This window comes from Venturia canescens, chromosome 6 (assembly GCF_019457755.1).
Source record: "Venturia canescens isolate UGA chromosome 6, ASM1945775v1, whole genome shotgun sequence".
Classification (NCBI taxonomy): domain Eukaryota; kingdom Metazoa; phylum Arthropoda; class Insecta; order Hymenoptera; family Ichneumonidae; genus Venturia; species Venturia canescens.
In genome coordinates this window covers 2,634,002-2,650,424 of record NC_057426.1, presented here as the reverse complement: position 1 = coordinate 2,650,424, position 16,423 = coordinate 2,634,002, and the positions used below count along the sequence as shown (strand labels likewise).

The window sequence follows — 16,423 nt, the reverse complement described above, 5'->3', positions numbered from 1 at the left end:
AAAAACAATCATCATTTCAATCTCCATCTTCGTTCAGTAAAAATGGTATGAAAAAATGATTATTTTCATTGAATTTGTCAAAATAATATTTAAACTCATTCACCTTTAAACCTATTTGCAGACAAAAAAGCGTGCGGATATTGAGTATTAAAAAATTGCAATTAAAACATTCATTTGTAATACTAAATATATTTTTTTGTTTGATTTTTTTTTTCGAGATTGTGACAGAACTGGAGCGTCAACGATCCACTCTTACATCGATAATATACGAAAGAAGAGAGAGAGAGAGCTTCCTTACCGTTTCGACTTTCTCAATATCGGAATGAGCTACTAAAGGTTCCATTTGACCAACAACACTCGTAATGGTCTTTGGCAAAGACTCTGTAGCACTTATGTTCGTCGAGCTCGCTATCGACGTTACGCTATTCATCGGTATGGGTGATTTGTTGACAGTCGATGCAACAGAACTTCCAAACGAGGAGGATAAAGGGCTACTGAAGGACGGACTCGCAGCAGGAGACGTTCGCAATGCACCGAGGCGATTCGGTTGACTCGTCGACGAAGTGGGATTGATCCCTGAGGAGTTATGCGTATCACTTTGCGTTGCCGATGCGGAGCTTAAATTGCCGCTGCTATTGAGGATGGGCGTCAGCCTTTGATTCGAAGTTGTCAGGGAAATGGTCGACGATGATTCGTGCCAACTCATCTCCATGCGATTTACGTTCGTTGTCGCCGTTCTTTCGTCATTGTTGTTGTTTATGTTATTGTTGTTTATAATATTGTTCATCGCCGAGCCATTTTGCAGTCGCATGTCATCCATCGAATTGCTAGTTGTTACTGCAAATAATAATTACGATTATAGACAAAATTTCAATTTTTTTTTCTTAATAACGTTTCCAGCAAGAATCAAAAGTCAAAGTACCTGGTGGGGTCGATCGTGCAGGAAATAATTGTTTAGAGACCGTTGTCTGGGATGGTAGTGGTCCATAATCGTCGCTACTGGAGAGAAGTGAGAGACCTTGGGACAGTTGTTGGCACATTGCTGCCACGCTGTCTTGTCCACTGGGCGAAATTTCCGGTATTGGACTCACTGTTGATTTGTAAAAAAAAAAAAAAAAACAATTATGTAATTCATGTGCCAGCAAAGCGGCCTGTTTCATCGAATTTCGGTCCAATAAATCGCGAATTATACGGCTGGAAATAGTCAAATGTGCAGGGACCTATGAAAATTCATGCCGTATCCGGAGCAATAGGAATGGTGTGCATTCTATTATGATACGGTGAACAGGCGAACATTCATCAGGGTTTCGTATTCGTGTGATAAGAACAATCGATAAAAAATGTCTCCGTGATTCGCTCGAAAATGAATTCTTGACATTGCGTTTATAACTGTGTGAGCACGATACTGATAACTTTTGTCGTTCAACTCACTAAATTTCTGAGCAATAATTTACTAAATTCAAGGTCTGAAAAATTCATCATTCGACTACGAAAACCGGACTACACGTTGGGAACTCAAAAATACGTTTCTCGAAATTTACATGTATAAAAACATAAATGACATTGTATCGTATATAAAGTCGTCTTTTGTAGATGTAACAGTGATGTAAAATGCTTCATTGGCTATCGATAAATGTACAAATATTCAACAACGGGGTTGCAGGCAATAACGTGACTGTAATAACATGGGAGCAATGACCTTCGTCATATCCATCGAATACTGTCAGAAGAAAAAGATAACAATACCATAATTATAGAATGAACATTGTCTTTGGTTGAACGCATCGATTAAAAACAAAACTGATAAAATCTGCTGACTTTGCGCCCACCAAGTTAAAATCATATTTTTAGTTGTTTTTTTTTTCAGTTTTGAACGATCTGAACAAATTTGATACACAGCCTCGTTTTTAAAAATGATTATCATCGCCCCTTCTACGGACTCTTACCAGGTGGCTTGAGGGGCATTATGTGAGGATGGCTCTGCGGTATCCTCGCAAGATCAGTGGGTTCGAGGCTATGGCTACGCGTCCGTTCCAGATTACTCGGGAGATCACTGACACGTAAACTCAATTGTCTCTTGAACGGTGACGCTTGGTTCAGTTGATTGAAGCCACGGAAGGAGCCCTGGCGTTCTAGCATCGACGGTGTCGCGTGTGGTCTCTCAATCGCAAAGGGATTGAATACCTGTTTGACCGGTGGTGCATCTGGTACGCGATCGAAACAAGAGCGGTATTAAGGTCCTGCACAAATTCGGTGCTGATATTACGAGAAAGAGTTTTCTGACGAACCGACTGAGCGTTCCCGCGTGTCCTGCAATCTTTCCGTTAAACTGGGCTGCCTGAAGCTTCCGCTTCTCGTGAAAGTCGACGTTTTTGCATCGAAGGTCATCGTCACACCGCACTCTTTGTCCCTCCGCTGCTTTCGCTCGAGACACGCGGCGAATGCACACCCAACCGCATGACTCAGTCTCTCCCCCTGAAACATCATTTTCAACTCCATTAGTACTTTATATATTATCTTGAAATTTTGTTCATCCGGTAAACGGTTCATAACTCAACGGAATCCCGATGGATTTCCGCTCCGTCGTATTTATATTCATTCGACAATATTCGTGGTTTTACTAAATTGCGGTATTTCGTTTTACCCAAATATATTAAAAGCACAAAATTACAACTTTTCGTTTAAGTATTAAACTGAGAAGTTGATCGGTAATTGAAAAGCGTCGCAATGATCGAAGAAAACGAATTAGTAATTCAAAGATAATTTTAAATCTAATAAAATGAGCATTCATTAAGGGCATAATTTTTCGAAAAAATGCAAATTCTTTTTAAAATTAAAAAGGGTCCGGAAAATTCGATTCAACATTGAAAAATGTATGCGCAGCAGGTGAAGCCTGTAGGCATAGTGGCAAATCGTTAGCCCGCAACTCACCACCGCGTCGTTTGTGTATATATCACGAGCCGTGGTAGCGGCTCGACGCCAAGTATTTCTATATTTATACGCGAACAATGGAACGGTGAAATGCACGGTGACGACTTGCCACGCCGCTAACGGCTATACGGTTGATGAATAAAATCAAAGAACTCGCCACGTCAATGTTCTCAGATAAAATCAATGATTTCGATATCGTTCTCGATCATTTTCATGGTCGCATTCCGACACTTGCACCTTTTCGTTCGAAACTTCGAAACTGACCGCCCCGAGTGCTGCCATCTGTAAGATTTTGCCTCCGCAAACAAAGACTCGAATATCGCCTGATTCTGAAATTTGCTCCCGGCGCGCTGTTAGCACTTTTGAACCGCGTTCCATAATTGCTCACAGCGCTCACATCGCGTTGTGGCAGCGCCGCTGAACTACGAGTTAACTGGAACGTGCACGGCCACGTGACATCGTGACCTCTGTGAATTTAGCCGGCTAATTTTGGATTCCTCAATTTTTCAGACAATTATTTTTGAGTGATCGTCAGTGATTTTTGGGAATCAATAATTGGATGAATTTAATATGAAAATTTGTGTGAAACCGACTCGAAGTTTTTTCCAATTTTCAATCAAAGCGCACATATTCAAAAAGCATATTTGCCAATTCCGGCCATTTCTTTGCGGGAACCGATTTTTTATTGTCCAAATGTGATTTCAGAGGATTCGATGCCTGCTTTGTCGTCTACTCACCGATTCTTTAAGGGCAAGAAAACCATGGCACATCCATCGTCTGGTGGTACCATCACGACATATGTAGCTGAATCCTTTTTCGTGGTTTCTGTCAGGTGCGCAAAACGAGACTTTCTCAATTGTCTGATCGACTATGAGACCTTTGGTCTCGTCCTCGACGACACGAAGCCCGTCTCCAGATACGTGAAGTATCGCTCGAACCGGTCTCCGTCTCGAGTTCTGCGAAATTTCATATGAAAATGAAGTTGTGATTTTTTTATTTTCGTCAAAACGAATGGCACCTGACTGCTCTATTCCGAAAAAAAACCTTTTTTCTGGGCATTTTTGTTCAGACTTTTATTTCATCTTGTTATTTATAGCAATAAAAATAAAAATAATATCAACTGGGCAAGTAGAAATTTTGTTCGTCGTTCATCAGTTTGCTTCTAGATCTGTCATTTTATATCACAATAAATTCAGTGCTGTAAGAAAAGTTTTGGGCTTCCTTTGACGTTCGAAAGAGGTCGAAGCCTTACCACGACTTGAATCAACAATTTCAGACGAATATGCTGGTAAAAATAGATTTAAACCGATGAAACAGTGTCAGCAGCCATCGTCAGAATTGACCATGAAAAATCTCGAATGGAGAGTTTTTCGTAAAAACAAAAAGCTCGAATTTGGCGCACCGAGATATCGCCCTTGCTCGTAACTTTTCTCTCCATTCGGCCCCCTGCTCTGTCACAAGACTTATTCTTTATGCGTGAGAGCAATTGGCAAAAATAGCATGGCTCGAGATCCATCATATTTTCGAGTATAAGAGACTGCGGGCAGGGCCTGCCCAAGCTTTTTCTTTAAATACTTCGCGCTAAGCGACTACCGCGTTTCTCGACTTCAATCTCTCCCCCATACATGAAGTTGAGCAGCAAAAGCATTCAAAATTGATCAAAATTCTGTTTGCTTCTTACCCTGAGAACTTTGAGGGCTTCCTCGCATACCTGCATCCCCCTCGATTCGAAAACTTCCACACAGCCCAGATACTGAAACAAAATTGTTCTTTTTATTGGGACGAATAAAATTATTGCAATTCTACGAGTTTCATTTTTTCTTCAAAGCACGAAGAAAGGGAGATTCTCAAACGTCGATTATGGAGCACATTTTTGATAAATATTTGAGAAAAAAAATGTCCTCCAGAGGGAGCGAAAAATTATTGTACCAAAGCCGAGCAGCTTCAACTTACTTTTACGTGAAACGCGCAAGTCGCCGAACGTACTGCACTCTCGTCGGCCTGCCATTGATGCGGTTTGCTTGATTCTGGCACGTGTGGATCTTTTCGTCTTCGGAAGCTGTCCCGGAAGCTTCTCCTCAATCGATCCATTCTTTTACCCGGCGATTTTTCGCGCTTCTGTAACACGTAAAAACAAATTGAGGTCAGAACTTGAACGATGATTCACCGTCGAGCGATTTAATAAAAAAAATTTCTCATTAAAATATTTCCGAATCCTCGGGATAATCGATGAACCTACAAAACTACTTCGGTCCATGGGACAACCTTCGTGGCTTCGACGCGGCAGCCCCGCAGCGGGGAAAAGTGAGACAGGAAGTCTAGACTCGAAATTCCGTGCTGCAAGTTCCGGGTTTCGACACACTCATAAAAAACGTTTGTTGATTCAACAAATTTTCGAGTCGCTGGCTCCCGTGAATATTACTCAGCACGACAAAAACGTCGTTGAATAAACAAATTTTTTGTTGCATGAACAAAATTGAATTTTATTCAATGTGTTTCGTGGCATTTTTTATTTTGTGGGCAAAATAGTAGGAAATTGAAAATTTCGGATCAACTGCGAGGTTCTGCGATGTGTCAGCTGGTGAGCACGTTGCTATACGATTAGAGGAGCAACTCCAGCATCACGATTCGTTTCCTCATCGCAAGCAACAGTTTCGATAAAATCGTTTAACGAGAAAGCGATCGAGCCAAAATCTTTTGTCTCCCCGTCTACTCGCATCCGAGCCGAGGCCAGCTTCGTCAAAGATGTCGGGAATATTACTCGTTTGAGAAATGAAAAGCTGGAAGCTGAAGAATAGCACACGAAGCCTGTGAGCGAATCTTGAGTGTGGTTCCCAAAGATTTTTTATAAGAGGGGCGAGGGGTCCCCTCTGGTCGTTCCCCTTTATCGCGCGGCCGTCTCGCTTTCTCACCCCTTAGTCGGAGCGAGGAACGTCTAAGGGGGTTCCACCCCAAGTTAAATTCGGTGCCCCCTGAGCCCGGCGACGAATAGAAAGACCGAAACGGCTTCGACGTCGTCGCTCCCGAAATCGCTCTCCTCGTCTTTCCCTCCGTTCCCCTTAAAATATACCTGTTGCCTCCTCGACTTTGATTCACGGGAATATCCATCTACGAGCTTGTGCCAATGTATTAGGCGCCCCGGGGCTCTTTCGTTCGCACACAAAAAGTCGAATGTCTCGGTCAAAGGGAATCTCAACTGAATTTCGTAAACGCCGTTTTCGAGCACACGATTCCAGCTCTACTTTTCTTTTTGAATAATTTATACTTTTCCCTGCCCGTTACGGCGCTTCGAACGAGCCTGTTTTTCGCGATTTCTTCACCTCAAAACGACGCTGAAGTTTGCAACGTTGGGCTCCAACGACATTAACGAAAATAGCATTTTTCATTACCAATTTTTTATTTCCCGAATCATTCGCGTAGACTGAGAATCTACGAGTTGCAAATTAGACGATTAACAGAATTCCAGAATTACTGGAATCGTTGGAGAGTTTTTCCTGCCCATTTTGTTGGACTGCAACGTTGCAAACCTCCGTGTCGTGTGCGCAAAGCCCCTGGAAATGAGTAAACTAATATTTTGTTGAATCAAATTTTGAAGTTTTCACTCAACTCTGTTGGAGCGTCGACGAGACAAACTCAGGAAGTATGACTTACGAATAAATGCGTGCTGGGGAAAGAGACTCCGTGGGAACAGCGTCGTCGATACCTGAACAAATAACGCGGAACGTAGACCATTTTTCCCACTGCCTCGTTAACAACAATCTCAACGAAAACTTGACCCTTCGGTTCCCAATGTCAGAGTTGACGGGCGCTCGGGGACGAGCCGAAATTGGAAGATGTCTCGCTAAATTTAAACAGTCACTTTCCCTACGCGTCACGAGAATTCCATCGAGACGCGCAGAGACGAATTTATCAGAAGTTCAGGCTACTTCGAGCGCCGCTGATAAACTGACTTTTGTACTCGAGTACCAGTCGAGGCACAAGAATATCAAAGAGAAAAGAGAGAAAGGGAGGGAATCTGGCATTGTCCGTGCGTCTCATCGTGAAACTCGATTAGGTATTGGTGCAGCACGCGACTAGTGGACTCTGGTTTGCGTCCAGTAATTACTGGTGGTGATAAAAGTGCGAGATCTGTCGCTACAAGTGCCAGCCACTTGGCCTCTCGCAATTGTGTCTGCGTATGTACATACACGTCCCATTTAGCCTTTCCCCCATTCTCTCACTCTCCCTTTCTCGCCGCCGCACTTTCCTACTTATGTTATAGTCGTGATACGTTGCGGAGCCGCTCTCTCATTTGAGCAGTTGAGCTCCGATGGATTGAAAAACATTCGTTTTATCGCTGTTACCGAGTGAGCCTTGAAAAACTGGGATTAGAACGACGCGGTTGTGGGTTTTCGGTGCCGAAATTTTCAACTACGATTACGAGGGATCGGCTGCTCGGCAGAGTGGGACGGTTCGATGATTTTGGAAAATTTCTATTCACCGAAGAGAGGAGTTTAGGAATTTACGCTTTCCTTGTCACCGGTTATAAATTCGTCGAAACTTTCTCACATTCGGCTCTCTCGATTCAGTTGGCAATGTTTACTGACGAATTTGTAGTGACCGAGTGATCGATTAAGTGTCGCGAGTGTCCAGCGTTGCTCGGACGAAAGTGATTCCTCGATTCCTGGAAGCATCCGAATTTCGGCTCGCCCAGGCTCTCTTTTCGCGCGTTCCTCGTCCGAGCGTCGGGAACTCTCGCGTAGTTTCTGTACGATTAATTTCAGGAGCCCTCGCCCTTCGAGCGCCCTTCATCCGTTAGACGGTTTCTCTGCGGATGACTCGAGTGTGAAATCCGGAAATGAAATAGCTAATGGCGCACGAAACCGAGCTCGAACGTCAGTACGGCTCGGCACAGCCACCGCTTCAACGATGAAATCATCCAGATACTCAAGTTACTTTCGACTTGAATAACGAAGGGGAATTAAAGAATCCTTGGAACTGGCCGGAGTTTTTGCGACTTCCATGGAAGGAAGCATAGGTTTTAAACACAAAATTTCAATGAAAATGGAGCCTGATTGATGGCAAGAGAAGAGTTTCAACGATCAGTGCTCCAATAAGTTTTTTATTTTTATTTCAAAGTTTCTCCGGCTATCAAACTCGCGACAAATCAATAATTTTCTTCGAAATTTTACAACAATGTTTCAATGCATTCCCAAAACCGTAAAAAGGGGCTGCAAGCTACAAAATTGGACCTCCCGAGTGAGCCTTTTCACAATTCACTTCGATCCATCTGTTTACGAACCTCAAGAATAAAAATCTGACATTTTTTTCACACAATTGAACAAAGGTGCTAAAGTTTGCAACGTTGGAGTCCAACGAAATGAACGAAAAAGACATTTGTAATTCTCCAATTTTTCATTTCCCGAATCATTGCTCTATGAAAAACTACAAATTTAAACTTCGGGAGAGAACGAAATTGGAGATTTACTGGAATTATTCAAGAGTTCCTTTACATCATTTCGCTGGACTTCCAACGTTGCAAATTTCAGCCTCATTATCTGTAATTCACCAATTTTTCTTATTTCACGAATCATTGATGTTGACCGAAAAACAACGAATTGCAAATTAGGCAGGTAACAGAATCGGAGAATTACTGGAATCGTTCGAGAGTTTTTTCAGCTCATTTCGCTCGACTCGAACGTTGCAATCTCCAGTGTCATCGAAGCAATGGCGCAACGAAATGACGTATTTTCCATCGAAATTCGCGTGAAACCGAATCAATGTTTCACACCACCCTGTGAAGAAGTGTGCAGCGTATTTTCTCGAGACCGTTATCGAACGTGAAAAAATCTCTTGTAAGTGTATGAATGTATAAAGTTCGAAATCGTCTCCGTCAGGTAGATTATGGTAGCGCGATGATGCAAGATGATTCACGGCATGTACAAAAGACGTGACGAGCCAGGCCGAGCAAGCGTTCCAGTATGGAAGAAGTACAGGGACGAAGACTTCTCAGTTTACGCTCGCACAGAGTACGTAAGCTCAAGCGATACTCCAGCGCTAGGAGAGTGGTTCGTCGACCGCGTTAAAAACTGAGAAAGTGGGCTCGTAGAGTTCGAACGAGACACGAGCTAAAAATACTGAGATGACCGTGAATTTTTCGATGCTTTTCGACGTCGTTCGATCCTCGTGTATCCGTGTCCGGAACTCGCACCAGAAATTCCGAAATAATTCATTTTTTCATTCGAAAATTTAATGCAAAGCTCCCCGCGCTTCGAGAATCGAGATAATTGAGTCCGGATCGATGTTGCTTGAAGTTCGTGGCCACTGGAGACGCACGCCAGATACGTGCAGCGTTCTATGCACTAACGGGCTAACGAGTTTGCCAAACAGAGCATAAAACGACGTCGCAAGGGTGATCGTCAGGAATTCTGGCTTCGTGCGACGCCCCTGCCCTTTGACATCAGCCAGGCTGAAGATAAAGCACATTTCATCAAAATCGTGTGAAGTAAATGTTGCCTCCGTGTGAGATACAAATTTTCAAGTTTTCTTGAGCTTCCTCCACGACCTCGCCACATATTCGGTCTGTTCGCTCCCTACGAATTCAACATTTTTGATAGGCTGATGAATTTTCATGTGCCGGTGCCCATGCTAGTGAACTTTGACACGAGGATTGTTGGACATTCTAAAAAACACTTTCATCCCGTCGTCTCGGAGACTTGGAAGATTTTCCTTGCAGTTTTATTGCTTTATTCGATATTTCGCCTGCAAAGTTTCGTGAGAAATTATCATTTCGACGTAACAGTGTTTACTTTCGTGAACGAGAGTTATCGAGCGAGCGCTGCGCCCAGTTCACTCGGACGCTGGGACGGAACGACGCTGAAGTTTGCAACGTTGGAGTCCAACGAAATGAACGAAAAAAACATTTGTAATTCACCAATTTTTTACGTAACGAAGTATCAGCGCAGATTGAAAAACTACGAATTGCGGATTCGACAAAAAATGAAATTGGAGAATTACTCGAATTATTGGAGGTTTTTCCTGGGAATTGGTTGAGCGATTTCGAGAGTTCCTTAAAAAGCGACATTTCCGAACGAAGGAGTCGCACAGCTCAGTGGGAGCAGGCACAGATGAATTATTCAGTTATTTGTCATGAATGCTAAATATCGAAGGAGAAGAGCCTCGGAGGTGGGTATCGACTCCAACGAGCAGCTCTTTCGTGTCATTTTCTCTCAGAACAGATGACGACAAGAGGCTCAGCCCACGTCATCTAATGGATCGTTTCATGAAAAAAGCCATTGTGTTCGATGCAAGCGAGCGTGGAAAAATAGAGCTGCGTAATATTGGCCCTCGGAGCAGTCGGTATTGAGGTAAATTGTAGTTTGATGGATGCACGTCGCAGAATGCGTTTCGTAAGAGAAGCTCGATACATTTGCCTTTTCTTACACACGTTGAAGAGCCGAAATCGTGTTCCGGCTGAGCTCAAAAAACAACCGCGGCTCAGATCGACGCGTAAATCCACTATCAGCGGCATAAACGCTGTCAGAAAAGTCAGTCAAAAACAGTCTTCGAACCAAGTGAAAAACTCGTTTTAAAAATTAAAGAGAAGAAAAAAAGTAGGGAAAAAATTGCGTGAGCAAAAAAATTTATCGAAGAAAAAAAAATCATAACTCGAAATAAGAATCGTGTGACTCCAGCGACAAATTGACAATGGAGAATAAACCGTCACCATTGACAGCTCGAACTGATAAAATTACACGTGGGCAGCCAGCGAAATTTGAAAGTTTTTTTCCAAGACTCCAACGAGTTAGATAATAATTTGATAATTAAATTTCCTGAAAAAAATTGCTAGCCGCGAACAATGCAATTAGGCAGTTTCTCCAACTATCGATGCGAACGTCTACCCGAGGTTTGAGCTCGAGCCGAGGTCGGGTTTTCGGGAGCATGCCCTTTGACAGATCCCCTCCCTCGCCGAGAGTTTCAGGAACCGTCTCATACCTGAGACCGGTGACTTACACTATAACCGAGATGGGAAGAGGAAAATATTCGTGAAAAGGGAACTTCGAAGCTATCAACTGATTTTTAACATTTTATTTGAAACAAATTTTATTTAAATCAAATTTTTTTAAAAACGTTTTAGTCACAAAAACTGATCAAAATCTTTGTTTTCCGCTGGAGTTCTCCGGATTGTATGAAAATAGAAGAAAAAAAAAAGTGATCAAGTTACAATTACACCGGTGAAGCCGAGAAGCCGAGGGCTGAATGGACGTCGCAACGAGCCTGCATAAATTTCCCCGTGAGCGTTCTGCCGCGCGCGCGATAATAAGCGAAAAATTTACGAGAAATTATTTGAACGAACAGGCAGGTACGGGGGGGTTTCGAGATAGAGCAACGGAATGAAGGTAGCAATGGAAGGGTGCAGCAGGGATACGAAGGAAGCAATACAATCGTGTAAACATCCTACGTCGCCGAGCCTCGAGGTATTTTCATTGTGCGTTCCTCGTACTTCCCCCTCTCCGACGATACCGAATATACTGGGGAGCCTCGCGCGTGTACCGAGGCAAAACGACGACGAGTTCGAGAGACGCGTGTGTACGTCCGTATGGGCCGGCTCACGCCTAATCAGCCGGCTCAAAACGCCATTTCTTTTGACCGATAATTTCATGAACTGCAGTACACATTGAAAAATAATTTTCCATTATTTCCAGGCTGCTTGGACACTGACGGAAAAAACTTCGACTTTTGTGCCTTCGCGTTAGAGGTTGGTACAACGAAGTGTTTGAGCGAACATTCGAGAGCTCCCCACCCGGTATTTAGAGGTCGCTGTAGAATTCTATTCGTCATACTTTTTTTGGAAACCGGCTTGTTGATTCGTCAACAATTCCTGTCGGCGATGCCTCCGATTGTGGTCAGCAATGCTTCTGTTTTTTCGAAACGATTTTCCAAGCTACTACAGACGACCGTTAATTCCAGACTTGCAAGTCCCATCGCTGCTTCTCACAGTCGTTTGTCAGCTCGTTTTTTTTTATTTTTAGAGTTTCTGCGAATACATTATTCGGTATTTTTCATCGTGGAAGTTTCGTCGATGAGTCGTTCGCAATCTGAATTTTTATATTCGACGAATGAGCCTTCGCTGCAGGACACTCGAGGGGGGGACTTTCGATGAATATTCTCCAGAGATTGAGAGACATCCAAAAAAGTTCATACCGATTCTCAGGAGCGCCGAACAATGAAAATAATATTGACGACCGTCCCCGGAACAATGACGGTGATGAAACGATCTTCAAAATGAAAATTCACCGATGAACGAATCGCGCGCCGGATCGACGGAGGAAAATCGTTTTCCTCCGTTTTCCGGATGACGGAGACTCGGATGATTCTCGTTTTACTACCGAGAAATCATTCCGAGTTTCCTGGCTGAAAGATTTTTCTACTAAAAACAGGAACTCGAGATCTCGGCAGATCGTGAAAACGAAAGACGAAAGGCACGAAATCACACGAGCAGTTCCTCCATTTCCGACAGCTGTGGACCTGGGCTTCCAAATACACGAGTAAAGAGGAAATAGAAGGCAGAATATCATACAGCATCCGAATCCGAGTGATGGAACCCACGCACCGAGAACGAGCTTTCCGCATGGGGCAGCTGGCGAGTGCATATGTTGCCTGCTTCCATCTTTTTTTTCAAGAATCACCATTTTTTGTCGGACTACCAGGAACGCGTGTGGTGAAGAATCGTACGTCAAAATGCTCTCTTAAAAATGTGAACGAAACTGGAACGTAGACGAACTGAATTCTCAGTTGGACCCACAAAAAAAACTTGAGAAAAATCGATCTTTACGATTTTTTATTCAATTAATTTTTTGACTGATTTAACCAGAACGTCGTTGAGTTACGAAAGATTTTTTATGAATTCACTGATGATAGGACGAGAGCACGAAGCAACTTGAGTCGCGATCCCTGATCGCTTCCCACTTCCATAATCGCTTTGGTCTCATTGTCTCAGATGAACAGTTTTCTGGGAGTGTCTCCCACCGAACATCGGGGAGGGGAAAGCACTTCTGTTCTGGCGTCAATGAATTGTTTCTTCATCAAAGTTTCTTGAGCTTCATTTAACCTCTTGCTTTTTCAAACTTAGTCGAAATATTGCTGGAATCAGCTGTTTCCGCTCAAAATCCCAAATTTCACTTAGCGCTCGGGCATCGGTCGGAAGTTAGGAAGAGTTACAGGCATTCCCGTGAAAAAAAATGAATTTTGAATTATTCACTGTAGCTTGAGGCATATGAAAGATTTCAATGTTCCAGTTTTTTAGTGGCCGATTTACCGACTGCGAACCAATAAATTTCTGCCGACTTAATTCTTCTCGTGAATTCAAATCAATCGCAATTAACCGCGAGTTTATTTTGAAAAACGGATTTCCCGGCTCCGTAATTCGAGAGTAAATGCGCTCGGGCGCGTGTTCGAAAGTCATTTTGCATTCTGATTCGCCACATCCGATCTGATTGATTCCGTAGTTGGGAATAGCGCGCAGAGAAATTGCAGCGTCACGGAGTAGGAATAATCGCTGGGATCGAGTTTCTTTGTGCGCGATTCGTATTTTTTGTTTCTATTCTTTTTTTCACCAGTGACTGGAATAGGCTCGGTATTTTTTATTCATTCGTTTTAAATCGAAGGATGAAAGTGTGGACACGATTCCGCGCGTGCAGTACGCGCTGCTGGGAGCCAAAAAAAGTATGCTCGCGGAGCGTTGACGGTGGCGAATGTAACGGGACCCGGAATAATTCTTACCGGTTCTCAAATCACTGAAAGTATTCAAACATGTGCGTGTTTGCACATGGACAAAAAAAATATCAGTTACGTACCGATAGCCGAAGCGCGTTGCCGCTGTAACTCGTGGCTCTTTCGAGCGGTTGGTGGGCGGACGGATGATTTCCCATGGTTGTGTTGTTATGAAAATGATTCTCGACTCTATATCATTCGCTATCTCAGGCACTAAACTACGAGATTCCTTGTTTTCGTACCCTCGATACTCGCACTCGAATTAGCCCCCGGAATGAGCAATAAATTTAGCAATTCCAACACAAATTAACACGTTAAATACAGCACGAATTGGTTGAAGTTCAACAGATCGAAGCATAAATAGGAAATAAGAGCGATGAATATAACAAGAATGGATCATAACGTATCCAACCTTTCACCACCGAGGGAATTCAATGTATAACTCAAACGAAGGCGCTTCGCGACTCTCCAATGTACGTAAATTCATGCATACACGTTTGCGTACACGTGTATTTAATAATATGTACGTATCTTCGACGCTTCCTTGAGACGCACGTGCACTGAAATTAGCCTGTTTCACAGGTGCACAACAACTTTTTGCGAGCGATTTTATTATACGTAGTCCGAAGAATATCCTGGCTGGCAGCGGAGAAAAAACTGCACGCACGGGCGCTGGGAAAAGGCGATGAATTGGCGCGGTCGAAATTTTCAGGGAACGGGGTCAATTACCACCTTTGCGGTTACGATTTTACGCACGGAGGACAATTATCACAGACACACTTGACGAGCACGCACACGCGCGCGTACATTTGTCCAACGCACACGGACACGAGCACACGCTCACTATCGATCGATCGTCGATCGTCGTTCGATCGACGCGAGCGTCGTCGGAGCTCGGTCTCTCGCGCACTGTGTTCGTTTCTCAATGCCGACGACTCACCGCTCACCGAAAGTTGCGCCTGCGCTTCTACCGCCAGCCGTCTATATACAAGGCACATACACGGTGGCCTTCCACCGTTCCATTTCGCTCGTTTTCCCTTGGATCTTGAATTTCGTTGGATTCGCGACGGGCAAAAAGGATTCTGGCTACTTTCTCATCGGGGATCGAACCGATTGTAGGGAGACTCGAAAATTCCTGGTAAAGTCAACCAAACGGTATGAAAAAGTTGGCAATCGAAAAGAAATGTCTACGGACGCACGGACACGTCGTTGTCACTTCGAATTCATCGTACTCCCCGGAGGAACGACCAGATTCTTCGTATTAGCATTATCGGATTCGTTACATTCCCTGAAGTCTTGATTTCTCTCTGACAGCGTTCGAACGAGCACGACTTTACAAATTCCCGTTCACTTGATCATTGTGCGAATGTATGCTCGCGAACACTCGCTCCGGTATCGTCGCTACAGGTAACCTGTATCGGTAGGGTTTCTTTATTATTGACGCGAACAACTTCAAGGCGACGAGCTTCATTTTTGCTCCGAGCTCGAGATAAGCAGTGACGAAAGCATCCTTCGAGCTGTTGAGAAACACACAACGTTTCTACGACTCCGATGTAAGATTTCTTCCAACGGAGGCAAACTCTGAATTTTCGTTTGTCAAGCTGACTCGGTGCTGCTGCACTCTCATAACGCGTTGCTTGACGTTACGCGCGTTCAACGGGAAAGAGAATTATGAGAGAAGCGGAAAATTACAAAACAATCGTCGTCCATATCGCAGCAAGGAGAAACGACGAAGTGGATTGCGCCGAGTGGGTGAGAATAAGTTTGGACGCTGTAATACCGAAGGATGAACAGGCGCACTATACGGGATAAAAAGAGAAGGAGCGCGAGAATGAAACGGAGACTCGTTTCCTTGGGTCAGAGCCTGTTTCGTTGGCTCGAACGTTCCACGATCCGTGCCATGGCTAGGTTTCTATCTTTTTGTGCCGCCGTGATTTTTTATTCCTTCACGCGATTGTGGTGCCCAAGAGCGCAGCGACGGCTACGAGCCGGGCTCTGGAACTGGCCTTACAACTTGTCTCAGGCCGGGGACTATGCTGACGTCACACAGCACGGAGCTCAGAGTGGGACTCCGGCCGATCGCTCGACGCTCTCCATTTTGTGCGCCCCTCTCTGTCCCGCGAGTCGTCTTTTTCCTTCAAGCCTTACGACTTTCTCTTCCAGCTCGCTTTTTAGCATCCATTGCTTATACGCGTGTGTCCAGCAGCACTTTAAACGAATGCAAATCCAGCTTTTTTCGAACGACTTGAACGTGCGCAACGACTGCGTTGTTTTTCCTCGCACACCAACGGATCCTCGTCGAAAAATTCGGGACGGCGAAAAACTTGCAGCGATGCCTGTCAGGGGGTTATTTTTATTTCAATATTCGCTAATCGCTTCGTACACCTTCGTCACGAGTCTCAAAGTTTTCAGGACTTTGGTCTCCGTGTCGCCTTCTGTAGCTGGCATCGAAGCAGGTGAGTGCACAGCGTTAGAGTCTCGCACCTCGAAAGATTCGCGGTGGAAGAATCGAAGCATGCAGTGACAGTTACGAGAGGTTGGTCTGCGTCGCAGCGAAGCGGAACTCGGCGTAAACGATTCCCCCGCACTTCCGATCGTCACTTAATAAGAAAATCCATGTCGATATTCATTGATTCGCTTACTTGAACCTGACAACGGAACACGAATACGTGAACCCGCGCCCCCGCGCGCACACGTTTACAAGCACGCGATCTTTCTGGCCACTATCGTTGTACTTTTA

At 44.2% G+C, this 16,423-nt stretch overlaps 1 protein-coding gene across 8 annotated transcripts in view; it reads right to left on the bottom strand.

Annotated features, from left to right (window-relative positions):
• Window positions 1-16,423, bottom strand: part of numb (NUMB endocytic adaptor protein) — a 39,421-nt gene that overhangs the window by 4,462 nt on the left and 18,536 nt on the right. For 4 of the 8 annotated variants that reach the window (XM_043421911.1, XM_043421910.1, XM_043421909.1 and 1 more), the window contains 8 exons: window positions 4,885-5,049; window positions 4,613-4,684; window positions 3,669-3,887; window positions 2,289-2,475; window positions 1,947-2,204; window positions 1,700-1,720; window positions 923-1,090; window positions 299-837 (listed from right to left, as the gene is read on the bottom strand). In XM_043421911.1, coding sequence (XP_043277846.1) covers window positions 299-837; window positions 923-1,090; window positions 1,700-1,720; window positions 1,947-2,204; window positions 2,289-2,475; window positions 3,669-3,887; window positions 4,613-4,684; window positions 4,885-5,022 — 1,602 coding nt within the window. In that variant the 5' untranslated portion in view covers window positions 5,023-5,049. Of the gene's footprint in view, window positions 1-298; window positions 838-922; window positions 1,091-1,699; window positions 1,721-1,946; window positions 2,205-2,288; window positions 2,476-3,668; window positions 3,888-4,612; window positions 4,685-4,884; window positions 5,050-6,582; window positions 6,769-13,766; window positions 15,189-16,423 lie in introns of those variants that run through there. The other 4 variants (XM_043421905.1, XM_043421903.1, XM_043421907.1 and 1 more) reach the window with 4 other exon arrangements.